The 27,491-nt window shown below is 41.9% G+C and overlaps 1 protein-coding gene across 1 annotated transcript in view; it reads right to left on the minus strand.

Annotated features, from left to right (window-relative positions):
• TEX11 (testis expressed 11) overlaps positions 1–27,491 on the minus strand; it is a 323,127-nt gene that overhangs the window by 97,599 nt on the left and 198,037 nt on the right. The window contains exons 17-19 of the mRNA XM_063084664.1: positions 26,421–26,545; positions 13,417–13,502; positions 12,288–12,344 (exon numbers count right to left, since the gene is read on the minus strand). Of these exons, the coding sequence (XP_062940734.1) occupies positions 12,288–12,344; positions 13,417–13,502; positions 26,421–26,545 (268 nt within the window). The remainder of the gene's footprint in view (positions 1–12,287; positions 12,345–13,416; positions 13,503–26,420; positions 26,546–27,491) is intronic.

Here is a 27,491-nt window from a genome sequence, read left to right on the forward strand (position 1 = left end):
TAACTGGTGGCTGCTCTTAGGCCAACTGTGAATAATTAATAATTTACTCTCTGTGAAAGCCTTCCTACATTTAAAGAGCTGTCCCTCTTTAGAGTAACATTTAAATTTACATTAGGAGTAGAATCTTCTTTAGGGAAATATAAAGTTGAACTAAAATTCTATTGTATGAATGGCTACATGAGGGTTTAACTGTCTCTTACTTTCAATCAGTGAAATTGACTTCCCTGTGAAGAGGTGAGGATATTAAAATAAGATAAGACCCTATGGAGCTTCAATTATTTAACTCAAATAAAATAACTTAAAACCTAATTACAGGAAATAATCACAATTTTATGAGCTAAAAATTTTGATTGGGGTGACCTTGGAGCATACTATAACCTTTAAATGATTAAAACTTAGGCTTGACTGGCTTTTTCCTCTACTCATGGATCTTCTTCACTATTTTGCAACATAGACGAGTTTGTTCTTGTAACTGTCCTCAAGTAGCTTGTCTGGTTTTGGGATTTTTGGCTGAAGTTCTCTTTATGAAACTGTTCTAGTTAACTCATTATGCAAGAGGTACAAGGGGAAAACTTTGCTCTTTAGTACATGAAATTATTCTTTCATCTTTCCCTTGTGGTACTTTTTCTATAGCACCTGAAATAAATTTATATCTCCTATACTTCTTGTTTATAAATAAATGTTTTGATTTAATTAGGGTTGCTTCCTATGTGTAATTAAATTTGGGCTACTTTTAGTTCAAAGTGGTCTGTCAGTATGAAATCTTCCGGGTGTAAGCCAGATGTTTTAAATTAAGCTACTCTTTGATTTATCCAAGCACACCTTCCAGCACGCTAACCCTGTTTGGATTTATCTCCTCATATATATATATATATATATATATATATGTATATATATATATATATATATATATATATATATATATATGTTAGTCTAGAAAGAATCGTAGATATTGATAATATTTGAGGAGGGTGACAGGTGGTATGTGCATGCTTCGTGGCCCTCTTCAATTAAGCTGTGTGTACGTGTGTCATTTATTGCTAATGTCCATCAAGCATGAATCAATTAGCACCTTATGGTGGTTATGTTAATAAAGAATATTGATTTATAAGTCCAGCTACAATACGCATGACTGCATCAAGGCCTCGCCAGCCAAGCTGAGTCACAGCATTTCCCCAAATTAAATACCAAATGCACCAGGCTGGCCAGTTAGCTCAGCTGGTTAGAGTGCAGCCTTATAACACCAAGGTCACATGTTTGGATCCCCATACAGGCCAGCTGCCAAAAAAAAAAAAAAAAAAAACCCCACCAAAATGCATGACACCACAGTTATGTGTGATCATGGGCTAATTAGTCATTAGTTCATCAAGATGTCTTATGTAAGAAGAACAAGAGAGTGATCTTAATTTTATGGCCCTGAAGTAAGAACCAGATGACAGGTATACTTTCACATTAGAAACCCCAAGTGTTATGGGCCCAGAGAAAGGAGGGGAACACTTCCCAAGTGGGTTGCTGATTTCATGAAGCTTGGTGATAAACGTACTGCTATTGGAGAAGACATGTAGGTAGTCAAGAATTGATTTGACTTAATGTGCTATGTATGACCCATAATAGTATGTTGTATATATGCTAAGGATTTAACTAGGCCAAGAATATTCATGGTTGAATGCTTTAATGTACAATGACTGTATGGACCCAAATGCCCCAAGGGATCACACCCCAATCACATAAGCCCTTCTCGACCACACCCCATCATGGCGCTGGTTGCCCTTCTTTTCCGTATTCTCCTTCCCGCCCGGCGCGAATCGCACACCAATCAGCTCCCCCCCAAACCCCATGTGGTATGCTAAGTAGGGATTGTATTTTAAGCCAATCAGCTTTCCCCTTAAAGCCCTATATATGTGTGTGTGTGCTGCCTAATAAACGGGCTCTCTCCGGTGGATCGTCAACTGGTGTCGATTCGTCCTTTCATTTGGTGCCGAAACCCAGGACGGAGCTTCTCTCGAGCTGGAACACTTTTCGAATCGCAGCGGCAACATCTTCCAAGTCGCCCCTCAGGGCTCCCTCAAGCTGTAACACTTTTCACATCACAGCAGCAGCACCTCTCGAGTCGCCCCTCGGGAACTCCGTCCTGCCAGGACCGGCCTCCCTTCCACTGCTCACCATTGACGGTCCACCCTCGTCCATTGTTTTCGGCGCTGGCTCCTTCCACTCACCACCGGCTCATCATTAGGTAAGCCCCCTTTTCTAAAGGGCACCGGCCCTTTTCAGGCTACCACAGGGAGTCTAGATCGTCCGGTAGCCCCTAACACCCATACCCACCCCACCACGGCCGTCACGACCACCATAAATTCCCAAACTATAACAGGTTCCAAAGCCCCAGTAAACTTTTACTTTCGTTTTTGGAGGTTAAAAGCCCCATTCTGTTCTCTTCTTCTCTCTTTCACCCTCTTGTCCACCACTCTCTTCTAATCTCTGCCCGATTTCTCTCCACTTCCCGGGTCCAGGACCCGACCAGAAATTCCTAGCGCTAGGTTCCTTCAGGCACTGGGCTTTAGCCCTAGAGAAGTGGAGGTCTGAGTGACGACCCACACCTCCCTTCTCTCCTCCTGGTTCGTACCTGAACCTGCCGGGACTGACGTGACCTACTGGGGACGCCCTCTAGGATCCCGCCTTTCCCAACCGGCCAAAGGATCTGTCCTATCACTAAATCTCTGTCCAATTTCTGTCTAAAATTCCCATTAAGAGACCAGAATGGGCGCTTCCTCCTCCTCCCTAGAGGACTCTCCACTTCAATGCCTTCTGAAAAACCTCACCAATCTTTCCCTCAGGCCAGATATTAAGCCCAAACTCCTTACCAAATTCTGCACACAAGATTGGCCTTATTATCCTTTAGATAATCAAAACACATGGCCCCCTGAGGGCACATTAGATCCTAACATTCTACGCGACCTCTTTTACTACTTCCAGCGCCTAAAAAAATGGAAGGAGATCCCCTACATCGAGGCTTTTCGCCTCTTGGCTCAGAACCCCACCCTCTGCTCCTCCTGTGCTCCCTCTCAAGTCCTTTTAGCCTGTAAACCCTCTTCACAGTCACCCCTCGATCCTTCCACCTTCGACCCTGCTTGATGAACCCCCACCCTACTGACCTCCTCCTCCCCCAGTGCCTCCAGCATCCGCTCCTCTTTCCCCATCATCCGCATCACCTTCTGCACCTCCTGCGCCATCCACTTGCCCGTCTTTACCCTCACCTACCCCTGACCCACTAAGCCCCCCTTTCACCCATTCCCGAGGACCTCCCCCCGCCCCTTTAACAATCGCCCCACTACGTGAGGTAGCTGGGGCTGAAGGAGTAGTTAGGGTCCATGTTCCCTTTTCCCTAGCTGTCCTTACAGAATTAGAAAAAAGACTAGGCTCTTTCTCTACCAACCCTACCACTTACATTAAAGAATTCCAATGGATCCTGCAGGCCTACAGCCTCACACATCATGACATCTTCATGCTCCTAGCCAATACCCTCCTTCCTGAGGAACGCTGCAGGGTCTGGGATACAGCCCAAACCCATGCCACTGACACCCATCGTACCAATCCAGATCACCCGCCAGTCCCCCAAGCAGTCCCAGAACAGGAACCTAACTGGGATTATAACACAGCCCAGGGAATCCAGGCTCGAGACCGTTTTGCCTCTTGCTTAATAATTGGCCTCAAAAAATCGGCTCGCAAGGTCGTCAATTTCCAAAAAATTCAAGAAATTGTCCAAAAAAAGGAGGAAACTCCCTCCGAGTTCCTCAATAGATTAACTCAGGCCTTTCAACAATACACTAACTTAGACCCCAACTCAGAAGATGGCCGGCATGTCCTTATGACTTATTTTCTGGCCCAATCCTAAAAAAAAGGAGGAAACTCCCTCCGAGTTCCTCAATAGATTAACTCAGGCCTTTCAACAATACACTAACTTAGACCCCAACTCAGAAGATGGCCGGCATGTCCTTATGACTTATTTTCTGGCCCAATCCTAAAAAAAAGGAGGAAACTTCCTCCGAGTTCCTCAATAGATTAACTCAGGCCTTTCAACAATACACTAACTTAGACCCCAACTCAGAAGATGGCCGGCATGTCCTTATGACTTATTTCCTGGCCCAATCCTACCCTGACATTAAAACTAAACTTAAAAAATTAGAGCAGGGTCCTGCAACCCCTCAGACCGAAATCCTGTCAGTGGCCTTCAAGGTTTTTCATAATCAGGAGGAGGAAAAGGAATGTCAAACAAAAGGCCGACCACGCCAACTTCCAGATGTTGGCCCGGCTTATCAAACCCCCTGGGCGCCCTCCCACAGCCTCCACCTCTAAGCCTCCACCTGGAGCCTACTTTAAATGTGGAAAGGAAGGGCATTGGGCAAAGGCTTGCCCCACCCCCAGGCCACCCACCACTCCTTGTCCAAAATGCAAAAAGAAGGGACATTGGGGATCTGATTGCCCCCTCGCCCAAAGGGGTGAGGGACCAACTGCCCCACAGTCCCCCGAACCGTGGATACCACCTATGGTGGGCCTCGCTGAGGAGGACTGACGGAGCCTTGGGCCCTTCCCGACCATCTCTATAACAAAGCAGGAGCCCAGGGTATCCATGGTTGTGGACGGCCACCCAATATCTTTCCTCCTGGACACTGGAGCCACCTTTTCGGTCTTAAGGGAATATAAAGGCCCCACCACCTCCAGCAGCTCTCCTATAGTCGGGGTAGGAGGGAAACAAATCTTTCCCCAAAAAACCCCTCTTTTAACCTGCTGCCTTCAAGGCACTCAATCCGTTTTCTCCCATTCCTTTCTAGTACAGAATTATGGCCCCTCCTTTGCCCCTGTAGCATACCTATCAAAACAGTTAGACCCCACTGTACAAGGCTGGGCACCCTGTTTAAGAGCCCTGGCAGCGGGGCAGTTACTGCATAAGGAGGCATCCAAATTAACATTTGGGGCACCTCTTACCATTCTCTTACCACATCACCTTAAAGACCTCCTTACCTATAAGGCTCTCCACTCCCTCCCACCTTCCAGAATTCTAACCCTCCTATCCTCGTTTCTGGAAAATCCTGCCCTATCGTTTAATACCTGCCCACCCCTAAACCCGGCTACTCTACTGCCTATACCAGATTCCCCCAACACGCCTTTGCACAGCTGCGTAGAAAGCCTTCAGAATTTCATACCTTACCACTCTTCCATCACCGAGGGGCCCCTGTCTCATGCTGATCTCGCATGGTTCACGGATGGATCCTCATTCAAGGAAGGAAACACTCATTACGCAGGTTATGCTATAGTCTCCCTTGATTCAGTTATAGAGGCCCAACCTTTACCCAAGGGTACTACCAAGCAGCAGGCTGAACTTATCACTGCCACGCGAGCCTGCGTTTTAGCTGAAGGAAAAACTCTTAACTTATACACGGACTCCAAATATGTCTTTCATATACTTCTCTCTCATGCCGCCATATGGAAAGAACGCGGTCTGCTTAACACCAAGGGTAACACAATCACCAACTCAGCTTTAATCACCACATTAATCGAGGCATCCCATTTACCTTGTAAATTAGGAGTCATTCATTGCAGATCCCACCAGAGGGACAATTCCCCAATCACTCGCGGGAATTGTAAGGCTGACCTCGCCGCACACACTGCGGCAATGCACCCACAGACACAAAACCAACTTCCCATTCTTCCTTACGGCCCCCAGGGTTCACAGACACCCTCTCAGCCCCAACCGCCTAATGATGATAAGTCCTCTCTCTTTCGCTTGCTCCATGACCTGTTTCACTCTAGCCCCCAAGCTTTATCCCAGTTTTTACAGGCCTTCTTCTCAATCACCCCATCTGACAAAGCCCTCTTACAAAAAATCTCCTCCTCATGCACAATCTGCCAGCGTACCAATCCTAACACCCCTCTCAAACCTGGGCCATACCCCTCCCACCAGGCCAGAGGTCTCACACCCGCAGCCGACTGGCAAGTCGATTTTACACACATGCCTTTTGTCCGGCGCCTCAAATACCTCTTGGTGTTTGTTGATACCTTTTCAGGATGGGTGGAGGCATTTCCAACATCCAATAAAAAGGCCTCCACCGTAGCCCAGACTCTCCTTTCCCAAATCATCCCACGATTTGGGATGCCCACTTCCATTCAATCTGACAATGGACCTGAATTTACCGCCCAGATAGTACAAAAACTCTCCCAGTCACTCTCTCTCCCCTGGCACCTACATTGCACTTACTGACCTCAGGCATCTGGAAAGGTAGAAAGAACCAACAGAACCTTAAAAGACATACTAACTAAATTATCTCTGGAATGACACCTTGATTGGGTCCGTCTTCTACCTCTCGCTCTACTCAAGGCCAGAGCTCTCCCAAAGAGGCCCTCCAATCTTTCCCCTTTTGAAGTCATGTATGGTAGGCCCCTCCTACCCCCGGGGATCACAGCAACTGAAGGACCCATACCACCCGCCATGGCTTTACCTTTGCTCTCCCACCTTCGCACCGAATTATGGAAGCACCAGGACTGGCTACTTCCAGATCCATCACTTTCCAAAAATAACCTTTCACTCAGCCCAGGCCAATTAGTATTCTACACTTCCCCGGAATCCAAAACCCCCCTAACCCCTAAGTGGGAAGGCCCATGTCCTGTCATCCTTTGCACTCCGACCGCTGCTAAACTTGCCCTGCCAGGTAATCATGTTACTCCATGGATTCATATTTCTAGGCTGAAGCCTTACACTCAGGATCCGCTATCGGCCACCGAGAACTCCAGTAACAAACTGCAGAAGAACTTAACACACCATTCTTTTAAGTGTATCCCTCATCCTACAGACCCTTTCAAACTCCACCTATCCCGGACCTCAGCCTTACCCCCAATTCCGGAGACATGAACCTTCTCCTTGGCTTTTCATTTCACCCAGGGAGCTTTCAGGCCCCTCTGCTAGCTCCCCAGGGTCACCCATTTACACCTGGCAACAGATCATTTCTGAAACACTCATCTTTCTCTCTCTCTCCCGGAAACTGTTTTCTCTCATGCGACCGCTCCTGGCGGCCTGTCCCCTTAAACACTTCCCTTCCTCAACCATTTATAACCACACCTACGCCCCACCAGGCACTTTCTTCTGGTGCAATGGAACCCTCTCTACCTCCATCCTGCCTAATCTTACTGTCCCATGCCTTCTTGTCACCATTGTCCCTCAACTCACTCTGTACTCCAATTCAGAACTATTCTATCTTCTTCACCCACCCTCAAGACAAAAAAGGGCCTCCTTCCTCCCAATCATCGTCGGTATTTCCTTAACGGCCTGTCAGGAGGAGCCGTAGGGCACAGGTTATGGGCGGTCAAAGACATCAGTGCTAAACTTGAAGGGGCTCTGACCTCCACTGCTGAATCTCTTTCCTCTCTACAGAGACAGATCACCTCTTTAGCTCAGGTCACCCTCCAAAACCGCAGAGCACTAGACCTCCTCACTGCAGAAAAAGGAGGTACTTGCATCTTCCTTAGGGAAGAAAGCTGTTATTATATCAATGAATCTGGTCTAGTAGAAACAAATATCATCAAACTCACCGACTTGGCTTCCAGCCTACGAACCACATCCAGTTCTAACCCCTTTTCCTCCTTCATCTTAAGCCCTGTCCTAACTTGGATTTGGCCCATTTGGGGACCTCTAATCATTATCCTCATAACCTGCCTTTTCTTGCCCTGTATCATTAGGTTTCTTCAAGCCAAAGTGGGAAAAATTTCTAATCAGGCTTTTAACCAGCTTTTGCTTAGAAACTACCAGCTTCTAGGTACCGATGAACCCCCCGCCTCATCTCGTGAGCGCCTCAGCCGATGCTGAAGAGACACCACCTTACAGAGGAAACGCATTCCTACACGCCCTCGCCACCGACGCCTGGCTGCTCCCTCCAGTCTCCAACTACGAACAATGGAACTGGTGCATATTCGACTTGTGGCTTCAAGAAACATTTATGGACTTTTCCCCTTTTGAAATTACTTGTTTCTCCACCCTCCTTTGGGGTTTCATAATGGGTATTTATGTACCTTCCTCTTTTTGCCCCCCCCCACAACGCCCCAGTTCAGCAGGAAGTAGCTCGATGACTTCAACGTCCCCTTTCCTAAAACAAGAAAAAGGGAGGAATGTAGGGACCCAAATGCCCCAAGGGATCACACCCCAATCACATAAGCCCTTTTCGGCCACACCCCATCATGGCGCTGGTTGCCCTTCTCTTCCCTATTCTCCTTCCCTCCGGTGTGAATTACACACCAATCAGCTCCCCCCCAAGCCCCATGTGGTATGCTAAGTAGGGATTGTATTTTAAGCCAATCAGCTTGCCCCTTAAAGCCCTATATATATGTGTGTGTGTGCTGCCTAATAAACGGCTCTCTCCGGTGGATCGTCAACTGGTGTCGACTCGTCCTTTCAATGACCATCTAACGTCTTATGCATTTTATACAGTTTAATGTACCTGATTATATGCATGGTGTATTTAATTTCATGTACAAGACATATATATATACTATTGCTTTAGATTGGATGCCCCCCAAACCTCATTGAATCCCCACTGTAACTGCTGAGGGTGGGAAATCCTATTATGGCAATTGAAAGGTGGGGCCTTGAAGAGGTGATTAAGTTTATGGTTTAATAGTGGACATGGGCATGGTTCTGAGGGCTTTAAAAGGAGTGTATGAGGAACTATCTCTCTCTCTTCTCCACCATTTTCTACCATGTAAGACCCCTGGGTCACTGTCACCACCACCAAGACCCTCACCAGATGTGTTCCCTGGACTTTGGACTTCCCAGCCTCCAAAACTGTAAGCAATAAATTTTGTTTCCTTACAAATTACCCAGTTCCGTGTATTTTGTTATAAGCAACAAAAATGGACTAATACAACTATGCATGATATACCATATGCAGTACTAGTACATTATTAATGGGCAAGCCACTTAATGCATGATGGACATAGGATGTTTATAAATTCACATTCTTTCAATACTGACATAGCACTTAAAAATTATTTTGCTTTCAAGTAGCAAAAATCAGGGAATAGTTTAAGTAGAATTTCAGCTTTGGGTGCTGATGGTGGGGCTTCTTCCTTGACTGTTCTTCAGAGATGTTATTCGCCATTTTTGGTTTACAAGACCAAAATATGCTATACTATAAAGACTCTTCATTTAAGGAGTTTATTCTCGATTGTGCTTATAAGAGGTATAAAGATGAGAATAATGAAGAATTAAAGGATTGATGCTATTTGTCTGGGCCTCCAATTCATGTAAGTGTGAGGAGGTCAGAAACTAAGATTCAAAACAAGCGTTGACTTAGTAGTCGGAATGTTATGATTCGTTGTTTAGATGGTTGAAGTATGGGGAAGATTGCTAGGATTAGTATGGACAGGACAAGGGCTAAGACACCTCCTAGTTTATTAGGAATAGATCATAGAACTGCATAGGCAAATAAGAAATACCACCCTGGTTTAATATGGGGTGGTGTGTTAAGGGGATTTGCTGTGATGTAATTGTCTGGGTCTCCTAAAAAGTCAGGGGAAAATAGGAGTAATACTAGGAAGATATCCTTAATTGTGTAATAAGGATGAAACAGGATTTTATCTGAGTTGGATGAGATTGCTGATAGGTTGTTGGATCCTGTCTCATGTAGAAATAAAAGGTGAACAATGACTAAAGCTGAAACAATAAATAGTAAGACAAAGTGAAAGGCAAAGAAGCATGTGAGGGTAGTTTTATAAACTGAAAATCGCCCTCAGATTCATTCTCCTGGGCTTGTGCCAATATATGTGATAGCTGATAGTAAATTTGTAATTACTGTTGCTCCTCAGAAAGATATCTGTCCTCATGGTAATACACAGCCTATATAAATGCTGTGGCTATAACTGTGAATAGTAGTATAATCCTGATGTTTCAGTTTTCTAAGAAGGTATATGACCCATAATATAGGCCTGGCCTATGAGGCTAAATAGGCAGATATACCCTGATTTGACCATCATATATTGCACACAGGTATTGATATTCAATGCTGTATTCCACAGATATGTATAATTGATTATGCTTCAATTTTTAAAAATAAGCAGATTAAGACTACAGATGCTCTGTTGGAGTGTATTTATTGGATAATTCAGCAGTAGTTCACATCTTGGCAGATGTGTGTGACAGAAAAAATGCTGTTATTGTATCTGTATAGTGTGACTCTATATAAAATAATCTAGGAAGGGCCTATTAATGCAAATACATAGTACAAATAAGAATGAGGACATGGAAAGGGATGTATAATCTATTTAAAAGACAAACTGCTTTTTAAAAATTTTGCATGAGTTGTTAGTACTTACGTAGATACTGCTAATCGAAAACCATAAGAATTTTAGAATGGAAACGAACTTTAAAAATTAACCAGTCCAATTCCCCAACCAGCCACACGCCAAAAAAAAAAAAAAAAAAAAACCAGTCCAGCTTTGAAAATTTTACAGATGAGGAAAACAGAGCTTAGAAGTTAAAGAAGTTGCCACTGCCTAAGATAAACCAGAAGTTACTGAAACAGCTGAAACTAGAATTCAATTCTCTTGACTCTTCTCATTGAATTAGGCACTTTACAAAAATTTTTACAAGTTAATCTAATCTATTTGTTAAATCAGGTCCTGACCTCTACCTGAAATCACTGCTAGGTTTTCTCTATTACATTTGCTTGAAAATAATAAAGCTATATATTTTAAATGTTCTCTAATTTGTCATTTCAAACAGGATCCCCTCCCTTACCCTATTTCCAAATTGGTTTTGATGAGTGGGGTTTGACTGTATGCCACAATTACATGGAATATGAAATATCGTTAAGTCCGGAGCTGAAGATCTTATAAAGAACTGATATTCAGTCATCTAAATAAGTTGAGTGGCAATCATGTGTCAGATACTGTCCTAGGTTCCAGAGATACAAGGATAAATACAAACAGTCCCAGCCTTCAAGGAGCTCTTACAATCTTAGTAGCTATCAGGGTTTGGTCTTTGAGTTTCCTTTTTTAGAAACTTTTTATTGTTGAAAATTTCAAAGATGTTCAAATGCTAACAGATGAGTGTAATGAGTCCCAGTGTACCATTACCCAACTTTAATAATTATTAACTCATCATCAATCTTACTTCATTCTCCCCCACTTCTTCCCCTCCTGTATTATTTTGAAGCAAATTCCAGTCATCATTTCATTTCATCCACACATATTTCAAAATGTGTCTCTAAGAGATAAAGAATCTTAAGAAAACAAAACAAAACAAAAACAACCATAACCACACTACCATTATCACACCTAAAAGTTAATAATTTCTTAATATCATCAAATATTTGTTCATGGATTCATAGCACCTGGAAGGAAAAGGCAAAACTTATCATATGTGTTTGGGTAAAATTTGTATTATGAAAAAGAAAGTTATGTCATCTGTCAAATGTTATCTCAGTCACTGATACTTCCCAAAGAATTTAGTTGAAAAAATATATTGCCTCCAGTTGCGAATATATAAAGCAAAAGTGAAGTAGAGATACACTATTACTGAGTTCTTGTCCAAGCAGAGAATGCAGAGATGGGTGATAATTCTCTGAAAGTAATCCCTAATCAAGACCTTGAATAGAGTTTTCTTTCAAATCATCAGGAGGTAGTGAGTTTTTGTGAACAAAAAATTGGTGGCCAAATTCTTCCATGAATTATTAAGTTCTTGGTATCTTATGCCATAGAAACTGTGAGTAGAAATAAATTTGAACACTCCCTGCTGAGCTTAAAAGAATCAACAAAACATCCAATATATATGTTCTGTGGGAAAGTAAGAGATATGTCTATATTTGAGTCTCCTGTTAAGAAAAGGAGAAACATATACAACATCATAATTAGATCATAGATAACATTACTGAGGGCTTATTAAGTGCCTACCACTCTAAGTGTTTTCCATGTATTGACTTATACTCTGGTTTCTCTTCAGGTCACATGAATCTTTAACCTTTTACATGTATTAACTCATCAAGTCATCACAGCAATCCAATGAAGTAGGTACTAATATTATTCCCATCTTACAGATGGGGAAACTTGAGCCCAGAGAAGTTAAGAAACTTGCCGAAGGTTACACATCTAATAAGTAGCACATCCAGGATATGAACCCAGGAAGACTAGCCCCAAAGCCTATACTGATATTACCCACTACACCGAACATCTCTCAATATAAGGTTTGTATTGAAAATTACTATAATTTTTCTAATGGCGAATACTTCACTTCTGTTGAAATAACTTACTTATTTTCAGATTCCGGCATTTGAGAAACTTTTGGAAGAACAAGACGAAACAAACACCTGTATGATAAAGCAATATAGGAAGTGATTGTTAGGAAGAAACATGCAAAAGAATATATAACAAGTTATTAACCTCGATTACCCCAGGAGGCAGAAGTGAAAAAAAGAGGGTAAGGGGAAGATTAATCTTATTTTATTTATAGATATCTGTATTGTTTTAATGGCTGCAATGAAAACATACCAATTTTGTAATTTTGAAGGATTTTAATAAAAGAATTTTAAAACAATAATGATGCTTATAACAAAATTCTTAAATGGTTCCACAGTTCATATCATTGCCCAAAATGACCTGCTAGAACATCAGGTATGGGGCTGGCCAAATAGCTCAGTTGGTTATAGCACAGCCTTAAAACACTAAAGTCATGGGTTTGGATCTATTTAACAGCCAGCCGGAAAAAGAAAAGAAAAAAAAAAAAAAAGAACATCAGGTGTGGTGTACAAGTCTTTATATTTATTTTTCTTTATATTTTTCTTTCTATAAAGGAACCTGGAACTGGCCTTTGGGTCCCACATAAACTAGGATTACTATTCTTTGAGGGATCTGACAGCAGGACAAACTGACAAAATGAGGTAGTTGGTAAACTTTCAAACCCTAAAAAGCTTTTTAAAAAAATACTATCTGTCCTGAATGATTTTTAGACATTTAGCTGACTGAAAGCATGAAAGTATCTCAAGACTCCTGACTTTTAATACTTTGTATCCATTTCCCTTCAGAAGTGTGACCTCAAGAGTAGTTGAACAACAGGAAAACCACTCTAGAACCTTTCTGGTTTCCCATTTTTCACAGTGATTTTCTCAGTCACACCATTAGCAGTTATTATGTCCCAATCTCACTCTCCTCTGCCTCACTACTGTATGTAAAAGTAACCTTTCGACAAAACGTTTTCTTTCCTAGAAAGAAAGAAGGGGAAGATCAGGTTCAACTGCTCTCTTTATTTTACTTTGAACATCTGGGTTAATAGTTGTCATAGTAGACATTGATCTCATTGGCACTATTTTGGCAAAGTTTATAGACCAAGAGTAACATGAGCAGAGGAAATCTATTCACTCCCACAGGATGGGGATTACTTACTTTAAAGCTGTAAGAACTTGTTGTGGATCGTCTGAATGTTGAGCTAAATATTCCAAAGCTTTTCCTGCCACAATATGTTGTCCATTCTAAAAAGAACAAATATAATGTGTTAAATTACATCTCAATGTGATACTTGAAAAATGTTATTTATATTCCTGGCTATTAAGGGACAAGCAAAAAATATGAACATGTTCATTTTGTATTCTTAAAAGAGCTACTGCAAGATGGTAAAATGAAGATACAACTCAGTGACAAAAACAGAACAGGTTCATAATAGCCCCAGAAACCCACTCCTCCCTATCTACAAACACACACACTGCCTTGCCCACACTGCCTTGAACCCATTAGGACTAATCTTATTGTGCTCTTTATCCCTGTTTATTACAGTAATCAAAAGAATCCTAATCTGTCAGATCAGCCTCATTTCCAGCACTCTAATATCCAAATGGTTCTGTATGAAAGGGACCTTAGCCAGAGAATGGCCATCTTTGGGGTAACTAAGACCAAGCAGAACATTTCAGTTAGCTGTTAACTTGGGAACTGATAATCATCAATTCCTGAGGTTTGTAGAGGAAATAAGAAACTGACCATATGGCCGAAACTGCCCTGAGATGAAATCAAGCTCCAAAAGGATACTTCTCAAAGGTTTATTCTGGTTTACCTCCCATTACACCCTCTTATGTTGATTTACTTTAGATGTTGTGCACCTACAATTAAGGATTGAAACTGTTTTCTTGTTTTTCTTACCTCCCTAAATCAACAGCAAACAGAGGAAATACAAGAGAAGGCAAAGCACCCTAGCTGATTATTAACTCACCTTCTGGCTTAAAGGAAAATTGCATCCACATTAGTTGGAGGTACGAGTCATGTATTTTTATGTTCCAGTGAGGCTTGACTGAGGTTACTGTCTTTGAGCTCTCTTCAGGAGATAAGAACTCCAGCCCCGAAATAACATCAAGGGCTTGAAGCTGACAAATCCACCAACTGCAGCCTCCATGATGCCAAAGCACCCAGTCCATCATGGGACTCTGACATCTGACTCAGACCCTCTACTGATCCTGTAACCAGCCTCCCCCTTTCTCCTGTGGGACAAAACCCTTACCTCGTCTTCCCACCTCTTCCTTTATAAAGCCTAGAACAGGCATCAGAAGGTAGGATGACTTTACCCTCATCATCTCCCACATGCCAGTTATCTCAATAAACCTTCCAATCCTTGCACCAGCTTTTGGACTTTTGAGTCATTTGCTTAGTGCAAGAGGGCAAGCCAAGCCTGGCTGCTTGTAACATGTGTATCCACTTTTCTGTCCTCTTTTCCCATTTCTCCCCAACTCCTCCAACCCTTTCACTATGCTCTCTAAAATTCAGTCCACTATCAGCAAAATCTCCTCTATGAGCAAACTCTTCCCTGAAAGTTCCCTCCACATTCTTCTACTAATGGAAATCAAGGTTTCTGCCAAGGATACTGTTTCCACGGAAGCCCTCTCAAGTGGTGGCTGTTTTTGCTTTCACTGCCCTTCTACTCCTAGGCCTGGAGATTAAGGTGTCTTTCTTGCTCTTCACTGACATTTAAAAATTATTCTCCCTTTCTGTTCCCTAAAATCCCCAAATTTGAATTTCCTGTCACTAGACCAGATCACCACTATCCCTCATTGTTGCTGTGGTCTACCAGGACCCAGGCCATTTCTTCTCATTTCTTGACAATTTATCTATTGCTCAGTTTTCTCCCAAAAATACTCCTGTATTAATTTTTGGCATTTCCTTTTTTTTTTTTTTTCAGTTTTTTTTTTTTTTTTAATTTTATTTTGTCGATATACATTGAGGCTGATTATTGCTCCCCATCACCAAAACCTCCCTCCCTCCTCCCTCCTCCCCTCCCCCCCAACAATGTCCTTTCGGTTTGCTTGTCGTATCAACTTCAAGTAATTGTGGTTGTTATATCTTCTCCCCCCCCCCGTTGTGTGTGTGTGTGTGTGTGTGTGTGTGTGTGAATTTATATATTAATTTTAAGCTCCCACCAATAAGTGAGAACATGTGGTATTTCTCTTTCTGTGCCTGACTTGTTTCACTTAATATAATTCTCTCAAAGTCCATCCATGTTGTTGCAAATGGCAGTATTTCATTCGTTTTTATAGCTGAATAGTATTCCATTGTGTAGATGTACCACATTTTCCGTATCCACTCATCTGATGATGGACATTTGGGCTGGTTCCAACTCTTGGCTATTGTAAAGAGTGCTGCGATGAACATTGGGGAACAGGTATACCTTCGACTTGATAATTTCCATTCCTCTGGGAATATTCCCAACAGTGGGATAGCTGGGTCGTATGGTAGATCTATCTGCAATTGTTTGAGGAACCTCCATACCATTTTCCATAGAGGCTGCACCATTTTGCAGTCCCACCAACAATGTATGAGAGTTCCTTTTTCTCCGCAACCTCGCCAGCATTTATCGTTCAGAGTCTTTTGGATATTAGCCATCCTAACTGGGGTTAGATGGTATCTCAGTGTGGTTTTGATTTACATTTCCCGGATGCTGAGTGATGTTGAGCATTTTTTCATATGTCTGTTGGCCATTTGTATATCTTCCTTAGAGAAATGCCTACTTAGCTCTTTTGCCCATTTTTTAATTGGGTTGTTTGTTTTCTTCTTGTAAAGTTGTTTGAGTTCCTTATATATTCTGGATATTAATCCTTTGTCAGATGTATATTTTGCAAATATTTTCTCCCACTCTGTTGGTTGTCTATTAACTCTGTTAATTGTTTCTATTGCTGTGCAGAAGCTTTTTAGTTTGATATAATCCCATTTCTTTATTGTTCCTTTGGTTGCCCGTGCTTTTGGGGTCGTATTCATGAAGTCTGTGTCCAGTCCTATTTCCTGAAGTGTTTCTCCTATGTTTCCTTTAAGAAGTTTTATTGTTTCAGGGTGTATAATTAAATCCTTAATCCATTTTGAGTTGATTTTAGTATACGGTGAGAGGTATGGATCTAGTTTCATTCTCCTGCATATGGATATCCAGTTATCCCAGCACCATTTGCTGAAGAGGCAGTCCCTTCCCCAGTGAATAGGCTTGGTGCCTTTGTCAAAGATCAGATGGCAGTAAGTGTGTGGGTTGATTTCTGGATTCTCTATTCTATTCCATTGGTCAGTGTGTCTGTTTTTATGCCAGTACCATACTGTTTTGGTTATTATAGCTTTGTAGTATAGCTTAAAGCCAGGTAGTGTTATGCCTCCAGCTTTATTTTTTTTGCTCAGCATTGCTTTGGCTATGCGTGGTCTTTTATTGTTCCATATAAATGTCTGGAGAGTTTTTTCCATTTCTGAGAAAAATGTCTTTGGAATTTTGATGGGGATTGCATTGAATTTGTATATCACTTTGGGTAGTATGGACATTTTCACTATGTTGATTCTTCCAATCCAAGAGCATGGGATATCTTTCCATCTTCTTGTATCCTCTCTAATTTCTCTCAGCAGTGGTTTGTAGTTCTCATTATAGAGATTTTTCACCTCCTTGGTTAACTCAATTCCTAAGTATTTTATTTTTTTGGTGGCTATTGTAAATGGGCAGGCTTTCTTGATTTCTCGTTCTGCATGTTCACTATTGGAGAAAAGAAATGCTACTGATTTTTGTGTGTTGATTTTGTATCCTGCTACTGTGCTGAAATCATTTATCAATTCCAAGAGTTTTTTTGTAGAGGTTTTAGGCTGTTCGATATATAGGATCATGTCATCTGCAAACAGGGACAGTTTGACTTCATCTTTTCCAATCTGGATGCCCTTTATTTCCTTCTCTTCTCTGATTGCTCTGGCTAGTACTTCCAACACTATGTTGAATAGGAGTGGTGAGAGTGGGCATCCTTGTCTAGTTCCTGTTCTTAAAGGAAAAGCTTTCAGCTTTTCCCCATTCAGGATGATATTGGCAGTGGGTTTGGTATATATGGCTTGCATTATGTTGAGATACTTTCCCTCTATACCTAACTTATAGAGGGTCTTGATCATGAATGAGTGCTGAACTTTATCAAATGCTTTTTCAGCATCTATAGAGATGATCATACGGTCCTTGTGTTTGAGTTTATTAATATGGTGTATCACATTTATTGATTTGCGTATGTTGAACCAACCTTGCATCCCTGGGATGAACTCCACTTGATCGTGGTGAATAATTTTACATATGTGTTGCTGTATTCTGTTTGCTAGCATTTTAGTGAGGATTTTTGCATCTATATTCTTCAAGGATATCGGCCTGTAGTTTTCTTTTTTGGTTATATCTTTACCTGGTTTTGGTATCAGGATGATGTTTGCTTCATAGAATGAGTTTGGGAGATTTGTGTCCGTTTCAATCTTTTGGAATAGTTTGTAAAGAATCGGTGTCAATTCCTCTTTGAATGTTTGGTAAAATTCTGCTGTGAATCCATCTGGTCCTGGGCTTTTCTTTGTTGGGAAAGCCTTCTGATAACAGCTTCAATCTCCTTTATTGTTATTGGTCTGTTCAAATTTTCTACGTCTTCATGGTTCAGTTTTGGGAGCTTGTGTGTGTCCAGAAATTTATCCATTTCCTCCAGATTTTCAAATTTGTTGGCGTATAGTTGTTTATACTAGTCTCGAATGATTCCTTGTATTTCAGATGAATCAGTTGTAATATCGCCTTTTTCATTTCTACTTTTGGTTATTTGAGTCTTCTCTCTTCTTTTTTTTGTTAGCCATGGTAATGGTTTGTCAATTTTATTTATCTTTTCAAAAAACCAACTTTTTGATTCGTTGATCTTTTGAATTGTTTTTTGGGTTTCAATTTCATTCAGTTCTGCTCTGATCTTAATGATTTCTTTCCGTCTGCTAACTTCACGTTTGGATTGTTCTTGTTTTTCTAGTTCTTTAAGGTGAAGTGTTAGGTTGCTCACTTGCCATCTTTCCATTCTTCTGAAGTGAGCATTTAATGCAATAAATTTCCCCCTTAATACTGCTTTTGCAGTATCCCACAGGTTTTGGTATGATATATCATTGTTTTCATTATTTTCAATAAATTTTTTGATTTCCTGCTTGATTTCTTCTTGGACCCATATGTCATTAAGTAGAATGCTGTTTAATTTCCATGTGTTTGTATAGTTTCCAGAGTTTCGTTTGTTATTAATTTCTAGTTTTAATCCATTGTGGCCAGAGAAAATACATGGGATAATTCCAATTTTTTGAATTTATTGAGACTTGATTTGTGACCTAATATGTGATCTATCCTGGAGAATGATCCATTTGCTGATGAGAAGAATGAATATTCTGAGGTTGTTGGATGGAATGTTCTGTAGAATAGCTACTCCAGCTCGTTTTTCTTTTCTGTTTGCATGGTAAATCTTTTTCCATCCTTTCACTCTTAGTCTATGTGAATCTTTATGGGTGAGGTGGGTCTCTTGTAGGCAGCATATAGTTGGGTCCTCCTTTTTGATCCAGTTAGCCAGTCTGTGTCTTTTGATTGGGGAATTTAAGCCTTTTACATTAAGAGTTGTTATTGAAAGGTGTTGATTTATTCCTAGCATTTTATTGGTTGTTTGGTTGTCTTAGGTGTCTTTTGTTCCCTGCTTTCTGATTTACTGTTTGGTTTCTGTGTTTGTTGGTTCCTTAGGTTGTAGGTAGCGTTTTTGTTTGCTTGTTTTCTCTTCATGAATGCCTTTTTTATTATACTAGTGAGTTTTGATTTTTCTTGGGTTTTTATGGCAGTGGTAGTTATTTTTCAGGAACCAAACCCCGTACTCCCTTGAGGATTTCTTGTAAGGGTGGTCGTGTGGTAGTGAACTCCCGCAGTTTTTGTTTGTCTGAGAAATATACTATTTGACCTTCATTTCGGAAGGATAGCCTTGCAGGGTAGAGTATTCTTGGCTGGCAATCTTTGTCTTTTAGTATTTTGAAAATATCATCCCATTCCTTTCTAGCTTTTAGGGTTTGTGATGAAAAGTCTGATGTTAGCCTGATTGGGGCTACCTTATAGGTGATTTGACGCTTCTCTCTTGCAGCTTTTAAGATTCTCTCTTTGTCTCTGAGTGTTGTGAATTTGACTATAACATGTCTTGGAGAGGGCCTTTTTGGGTTGAATACATTTGGAGATCGTTGAGCTTCCTGGATGTGAAGATCTGTGATTTTTCCTATACCTGGGAAGTTTTCTGCCACTATTTTGTTGAATATGTTTTCAATGGAATCTCCATTTTCCTCCCCTTCTGGAATACCCATGACTCGGATATTTGAGCGCTTAAGCTTGTCTGATATCTCTCTCAGATTTTCTTCCATGTCCTTGATTCTTTTTTCTTTGTCTGCTTGTGTTATTTCAAACAGCCCATCTTCAAGTTCAGAGGTTCTCTCTTCAACTTCGACAAGCCTGCTGGTTAAACTCTCCGTTGTGTTTTTTATTTCGCTGAATAACTTCTTCAGTTCAGCACGTTCTGCTACATTTTTTTTCAGGACATTGATTTCCTTGTACATTTCCTATTTCAGATCCTGTACACTTTTCCTCATTTCATCATGATGTCTAGCTGAGTTTTCTTGTATCTCATTCAGTTTCCTTAGAATTATCACTCGAAATTCCTTGTCAGTCATTTCAAGGGCTTCTTGTTCTATAGGATCTAGAGTTTGAGATTTATTAACTTTTGGTGGTGTACTTTCTTGATTTTTTGTATTTCTGGTATCTTTTTTTTGATGTTTATTCATTGTGGCAGGGGGTTTCACAGTCCCCCGGTTTGAGACTAATGACTAACTAGGATGTTGCTGTGGTTGCCAATTTCGTATGGCTACCTCAGTGACTGCTCAGTTGGCCTCTAGTGCCTTGTGTGTATGGTTGCCTAAGGTCTTGGGCCTCTCCGGGGAGCCACCTTTCTGGTCAGCTTGGACTCTGCTGGGCTGGTGGATCACGTACCACAGGGTGTGTGATCGGTGTTGAGCTTTCACTTCCTGTGCAGGACTTCTCCCTGTTCCGTGTGCTCTGGCCCAGGCTGTTAGATCGTGCAGTGGCGACCCCACCGGGTGTGTGGTTTCTGTCGAGTCTCCGCCTCCCTGGCTGCACGTCTCCCCACTCTGTGCGCACTGTGCTGGGCTGGGGCGTGTCTTCTGCACCCCTCGTCATCAGCTGGGCCTTCAAGACCCTGCTCGGCACCGCCTCGCCCAGGAAGTCTACCAGGTTTCTGCTAGGCACAGACTATCGGTCGCTCTGGGTATCTTTGTAGTACTGTATCCCCCCGGCATGGACCGAGTCTAGCGCCCGCCTGCAGCCAGCTCTCCGCCAGGTTCAAGCGGACTTGGGAACTCTCCTACCACACTATTCCCAACCAGAAATTGGTTAGGCATTTTTCCGAACTGGTGGCCGCAGAGATGGTATCTGCCTCCCAGTAACAGGAAGTTTACCGGGGGCCGGAGTCCAGGGTGTGGTGGAGTGACAGTCGGCCCCGCCCGTACTTCCTTGCCCTCTCAACACTGGCCGGGGACGCCCCACTCCAACAGCCCCGCCAGAGAACCGCGGAGGGAATAGGAGGGGAGGCCAGCCCGCAGGCCCTGGGATGGCCCGCTCCGGGGCAAGCAAGCAGGAAGGCTCAGTGAGGAGCCGAGCCGGGCCGGAGCTGCCCGGACCTAGGAAATTGGAGGCAGCCCCGGGGCGGTGAGTGACCCGGTGATGCAGGTGGAAGCCGGGTGGGCGCCAGCCCCCTGAGCAGGGCTGGGCCAAGGGTCACTCACAGGGCTGTGCCAGGTCGGGCGCTCACTATCTGCCTCTGGTTTGTCGCCTTCCCCGTTCTCGGCCGCTGCTGCCTCGGGTTGTTCAGTCAGTCCCACGGGGCAGCTCGGGCGCTCCCAGGAATCTTTTTTAATGCCGGCCTGAAACCTCGAATCCTGAATAGGGCAGCTGGCCGCCTTCAGCGCGGCCCCGGCCTCCGGGATCCTGTCTGCATCCACAGCAGCTCTGGCGCCGTGTTCCCTGTTTAGAGACTCGCTTTTGCAGCTAAGAAACAGTTCTTTTCCTGCTCCACACTTCAAAGCTGTTGCCTGTAAATGAGGCAGCCTCTCCTGCCGGGGGCAAAGTGGAGGTTAGCCCCTACAACCGGCCAGCAGCAGCGGTCCTCCCTTAAGAGATGGCGAGAGGAAGGTCCACAAGTTTCCCGGCTGCCTGAGGCCCAGTGGCCGCCTTTTGCACCTCAGCTACTCCGCGCCAACCGCCGCAGCCACCACCATCTTGAAACCCATTGTATTTTTGGCATTTTCAATATACAGGTAGATGATCCTCCCTGCCTCTTAGTACCTTGAATTCCACTCTGCCAATTACCTTAGCCATTCACTCTCACAGTCATTCACTAGACCCTGTCATTACTAATAATTGCAACTCCTCCAGACTCTCAGGTGAGCCAGGTGAGGTGAGCAAAGCACCTATGGTACAAAACTTCAGGAGGCACTCACTCTCAGGGTTGTACAATTACTGAGCCTGCATTTACATTACCCTGAGAGTGAGTGCCTCCTGAAGTTTTGTGCCCTAGGTGCCTCTCTCTGTCACCCTAGTTCCCCACCCCAGATCTCAGTTTCATGTACTGTATTCTACTTCTGACCACCACCTCTTACCTTTTCAACTCACTCCCTCTATTACCCTGACTCCAGCAATCCTTCAACTGCAGTTAGACCTCCAATGCACTGATGCTACCAATTTTTCACCATCCCTCATCCCCTTGATGTCTTCCTCCTTACACAGTTTAAACTCCAGGAGGATTAATTATAATCACTCTCTTGTTCCTTGATTTTCCTGTTCCTCTTTTGCTTATTGTATTCATCTGGCAAAACCACAAGTCTGGTTAAGTCCAACTTTCCACTGACTTTTGTGCCTCCATCCATTCAGCTTTATGTAGCTGGAAAAAAATTCACACAATTACATTCTTCATTTTAAACCTCATCAAATAGGCCTTACTTTATTATAAAACTTCATCAAATGGGCCTTGATGCTATTGGCAAGCATATCACACTTCCCTAGTCATTCACTTTCCTACTTTCCTGGATGATTAATTTATACCTTATCCTCTCTTCTCAAATCCCTAACAGCTCCTCTCCCAAGGTCATCATTTGAGAGTGAGAATGGGAGAGGAGAAAAGAGGAACCAGCAAAGGAGAATGAAAGAGAGTGACTCATGAGGTAGGAGGAAAACAAGGATAACGGGGTGTCCTGGAAGCCAAATGTGTTTGAAGGAGGAAAGAGTGATCAACTGTGTTGAATGTTGCTGATGGGTCAAATGCAATAAGTACTGAGAATTAACCATTGCAATTTACAATGCAGGGTCACTGGTGACCTTGACCAATGGTTTTGGTAGAGTGGTGTATTGCCTCATGGCCAGCTTAAGGCAATTGGGCTGGGCTGGAAGGAATGCTTCAGAAGCCTATGCCCTAACCGACCAGATGTTATCGGACCACAATGGCTGTGTCACCTTGCATACCACTAATTTCAAAATTGCCCATTACTCTGCCAGAACCCTCCCTAAAAGTCTTATAAACCTCCTGTTTTCCTTAGTTCAGGGGAACTGATCTGGTTCAGTCTCCCCTTCACATTAGTGGAATAAAGCTTTGGCTGAAATGGCACCTGGCTCAGGTCTCTCTCTCTTCTCCGTCTCGCCAAACCTAACATGGTGGGGCAAAAGCTTGATTGGAGTAAGCTTGAGAATTGGAGGAAAGGATTGGAGACATTAAGAATAGACAACTCTTTAGTGGAGTTTCACTACAAATGGCAGAAAAGAAATCAGGCAGTAGTTGGTGAGAGAAGTAGGGTCTGTTGCAAGCTGACATGACTGACTCCATCTTTGTCCCAGTTGTGAACACAGCTAAATGCTTTTCTGCACTCTGTAGCTCTGTGGTCACAAGCCTGTTCCTATGTTAGCAAGAAAACCACAGACTGCCAGCTCTTTCCTGTGTAGATGAGAAACAGAGTTGCTCTCTAAAGCAGACCCCTCTTCAAGTAACCACACTTCCTGCCCTTATACCCAGGTGTGATGAAGACCCTTACCTAAAAAGCTTCTTTACCTAGGTTTAACTCACAACCACAGTAACCTAGTTAACCATTTGTTAGAAGACCCCCGATTTAGTAAACTCTGCCTGAAGACAGGTAGAGGAGCCAATAAAAATGGCTTAACCTGCTTATTTTGGCTTAAACCAGCTTGTTTGCTCTTACAGAACATCCTGTATGCCAAACAGGATGTGGTTTTTGATTTTATAAACCCTTCCCTAATGAGGCTGGGGGCTGTTCTCTGACCAGGCTTTCTGGGGAGACAGCCAGCCAGCTGAGAAGTAAAATCCCTAATTCCTGACTTAAACAGTGAGTGTCTGTCATTATTCACTCGGGGCATGCACCATAGAACGGGGCATGCACCATAGAACAGGTCAAGAGGTTTTTTTTTGTTTGTTTGAGATGGGATAAATGAGAATGTTTATATGTTGATGGGATGACCCAGTAAAAGAACAAAAAGTTGACCATGTGAGAGAGAAAAAGAAAAGAGGTGATGAAAACAAGTGTATAAATTGAGGAATTTGCCTTAGGAGGGAACATGGATGGTTAGTCTATGATAGCAGTTGAGAAGGCAGAGAATGTGGTGTGATTTCTGGTGTGTGGGTGGTGGTGGGAATCTGTGGAAGTTCTCTTCCTGACTGCTTCAGTTTTCAGAATCTATAATATCCACATTATCTCTTGCGTGTGTGTGCAGGGGGGTGAATTTTGTAAAGGAATTTAAAGATAAGGTAGCCTATTTCAAGAAGAGAAAGCAGTGTTTTACCTGCTTAATATCACACACTCACTACCTTTGTTTAGACTCTTATCACAGTAAGACTGGATTATTACCATAGCCTCCCATCCTGTCCTGCCTCTAACTTCTCCCCATTCGGCTCCCCAGGCACAATCAAAATTATTTTTGTAAAGCACTACTTTTACACATACTACCATCAACGTTTTCTTATTGTTTAGAGCATAAAATGTATGTACAATCTGGCCACAGCTATCTCTTCTATTTATCTGATGCTCCTCTCCTATATCATCATCATAACAATACAAGCCACTATTACATTTTGACATGGTGGAGACATAAGGCCTTCATCACTCTAACCAAACAGTGTCTCTCAAGTCAATCGCATTTCTTTTTCTATGTCTTGTTTATACCATCCCATCCTTTAAAAAATATTCTTACATATATAAATGCTATCCTCTTTATTTATTTATTTTTTGTTGGCCAGTACAAGGATCAAACCCTGGACCTTGGTGTTATCAGCACCATGCTCTAACCAACTAAGCTAACCAGCCAGCAATGCTACCCTTTTCAAAGCCCAGTTTATGGTTTCTCTCCATTGTAAAGACTTCCTAAATCAATTCCAGTTCTCATTGCTCTCTTCCTACTCTGAATTTTAATAATTTTTAATGTGTATATTTAGCTATTTGGTCTTTATCCTATATACTGCCTTACATTGCTAATGAATGGCTTTTGAGATCCTTGAGGACCATATTTCTAACACCTAGCCCAATATCTTGCCCCAAGTAGTTGCTAAATACAGTCTGAATGGTACATATTTTGATGTTAATGAGTAGGGTAATAACTTCTGAAGGAAGAAAAACATTTGGTAGATGTAGATACAGGATATGTTTGTGCATGATGGGGAGGAGAAGGAAATGAGAGAAATTCTGAAGTGGGAAACCCAAAGGCAGGTATCTTCCTAAAGAAAGGTTTATAAATTTATATTTAATATAGAAAGCAGAAGAGAGCCAGTGGAAGAATTATGGAACTGTAGTTCTGAGCAAGAAAATGGTTTTCGTACAGGAGAAAGAATCAGAAACTAAAGAAGTTTAAATAAGAAGATTCAGCTTCATAGTTTACAAGTCACATCTTCAGCCATATTCTGGGTTAATTTTCATAACAATCCTGGAGGTAGGTATTACCTTTATTTTGCAAATGATGAAATTAAGATTCAAAGAAGTTAAGTACTTAAGTGGCAGAGTCAGTACTCAAACCCAGTCCATGAACTTCAAAGCTGCTACGTTTTTCCTAATCCTATATATTACTAAAACCAGATTTTTGCAAGTAACAAACAGGTGCAAGTATTTATTACTTCTAAACTAATGTTCTGTGGTTATGAACTGAAAAGGTCCACAGAACGTCAAATCATTTTGTTCAAATTGAGAAAGATAAGTTTCCAAATAGATACCTGTTTATTTGTATGGTATAGGCATTTTTAATCTGGTGTTTCTTTTAAAAATTAATGTTTTGCTGTGTTTATTTTTTCTGTTTTAAGCACAATTCTGTTACATCACTTCGTTTCATTTACTTTAGTCTGCATTTTAAAAATGAAGAGAAATAAAGCAATTCCGCAACTGTACGGTAAATACTGGTCATAGCCTTATTCCCAGCTCATGCGCAAACCAAAGTTCCCCCTCCCTCCTAGGAGACTGCCCCTGGCCAAGGTAGTTTACCCAAGGAAAGGCACATCCCTTTTAAGACAAACAGAATGCTGGAGGAAGCAGGGAGCCTAAGTAAATGAACAAACACTCTGGGGCACCAGGAGAGTAATGGGTAGATTAACTTGTCTACCCAGCCAGATCTTGGGCGCAATCTGAGTTATGTGAGAGTTATGTGAGCTGGGTGAGGGTCTGCATGTAAGTCTGAAAATGATTTACACCCCTATTCTGATCTGCTCACTATATAACTGTTGTATGTACTCTGTGGCGGTGTGGATTTCTTGCTGACCGACGGTCATCAGTGTTTCTAAGTCCACCATTGGTGTCTCTTGTAAGTCTAATAAACTAATGTCTCTGCCTGCTGGACCTCTGGGTGATTTCTTTGGGATAGGTAAGCACTACGCAAGTGCCCTCTCAGATTTGGGGCTCCCACGTTACAGCAACCAAGCTTGGTGTGAAAATATGAGGCAAAACAAACAATAAAGGAAGTTCTCTTCTGTGCCTTGCTGATGATGATTTTATTGTCTTTCAAAAAGGAAAACAGGTAAAAATCTAGTAGATGGATATGTATGAATTACCTCCAGAGCAAACTGAGCAGCTAAACTTAGGAGCAGGGTAGGTGAACCTCTATCTGTAAGTAGATTATTATCTTCCAGCTTTTCATCTGTTAATAAATTCTCTAAAGTAGTGATTGCCTGCAAAGCTGAAAAAGAAGAAAACAATAAAAAAGAGAGATACTCTTATCAAAGGTAATGCCTATCTATGGTTAATTACACCATAATAAATTTGGAACTCATTTTAAAAGCATTAATTTTTTAAAAATATTAATTAATATTCATAAAGTAATATGAGTTAGTAAACTGTCAAGGATGATTTGAACATCAGAAAAATGCCCAATTGAGCATTTCTACTTATCTGAATTTATCCTATGGATATATTTGTAAAAGTAAACAAACAAATATAAGGATGTTCATCTAGCATTGTCTGTAAGAGTAAATTATAGGAGCAACCTAAATTCCATCAATAAGGGATAGGCTAGGGCCGAGCCTGTGGCGCACTTGGTAGAGTGCTGCGCTGGCAGCGCGGCGACGCTCCCGCCACGGGTTCGGATCCTATATAGGACTGACCGGTGCACTCACTGGCTGAGTGCCGGTCACGAAAAAACGACAAAAAATAAATAAATAAATAAAAATAAGGGATAGGCTAAATACATTTTGGTACATCTGTAAAATGGAATTTAATACAGAATAAAGTTAAGAATTGAATGGCTGTGTACTTGCCAGCCACAAAATAAAAAAAGAATTGAATGGCTGTATTAAATTTGATTATATGTCTTAAAGATGGACTATGATAAGTTAAATATATATACTATAGACCTTAAGTAACAAATATATAACAGAGTTATAGCTTATAAGCCAAAAAAGAAGATAAATGTAATCATAAAAAATTCAATTAACCCAAAAGAAGGCAGAAAAAAGGAAAAAGGCAACAAAGATCAGCTGGGGCAAATAGAAGACAAACAACAAGACGCTAAATTGAAATCTAACCATACCAATAATCATGTTAAATATAAGTGACTAAATGACAATTAAATTGCAGAGATAGTCAGATTAGATAAAAAACATACAACTGTCACATATATGCTACCT

Source organism: Cynocephalus volans, chromosome X, assembly GCF_027409185.1.
Source record: "Cynocephalus volans isolate mCynVol1 chromosome X, mCynVol1.pri, whole genome shotgun sequence".
In the NCBI taxonomy this organism is placed as follows: Eukaryota; Metazoa; Chordata; class Mammalia; order Dermoptera; family Cynocephalidae; genus Cynocephalus; species Cynocephalus volans.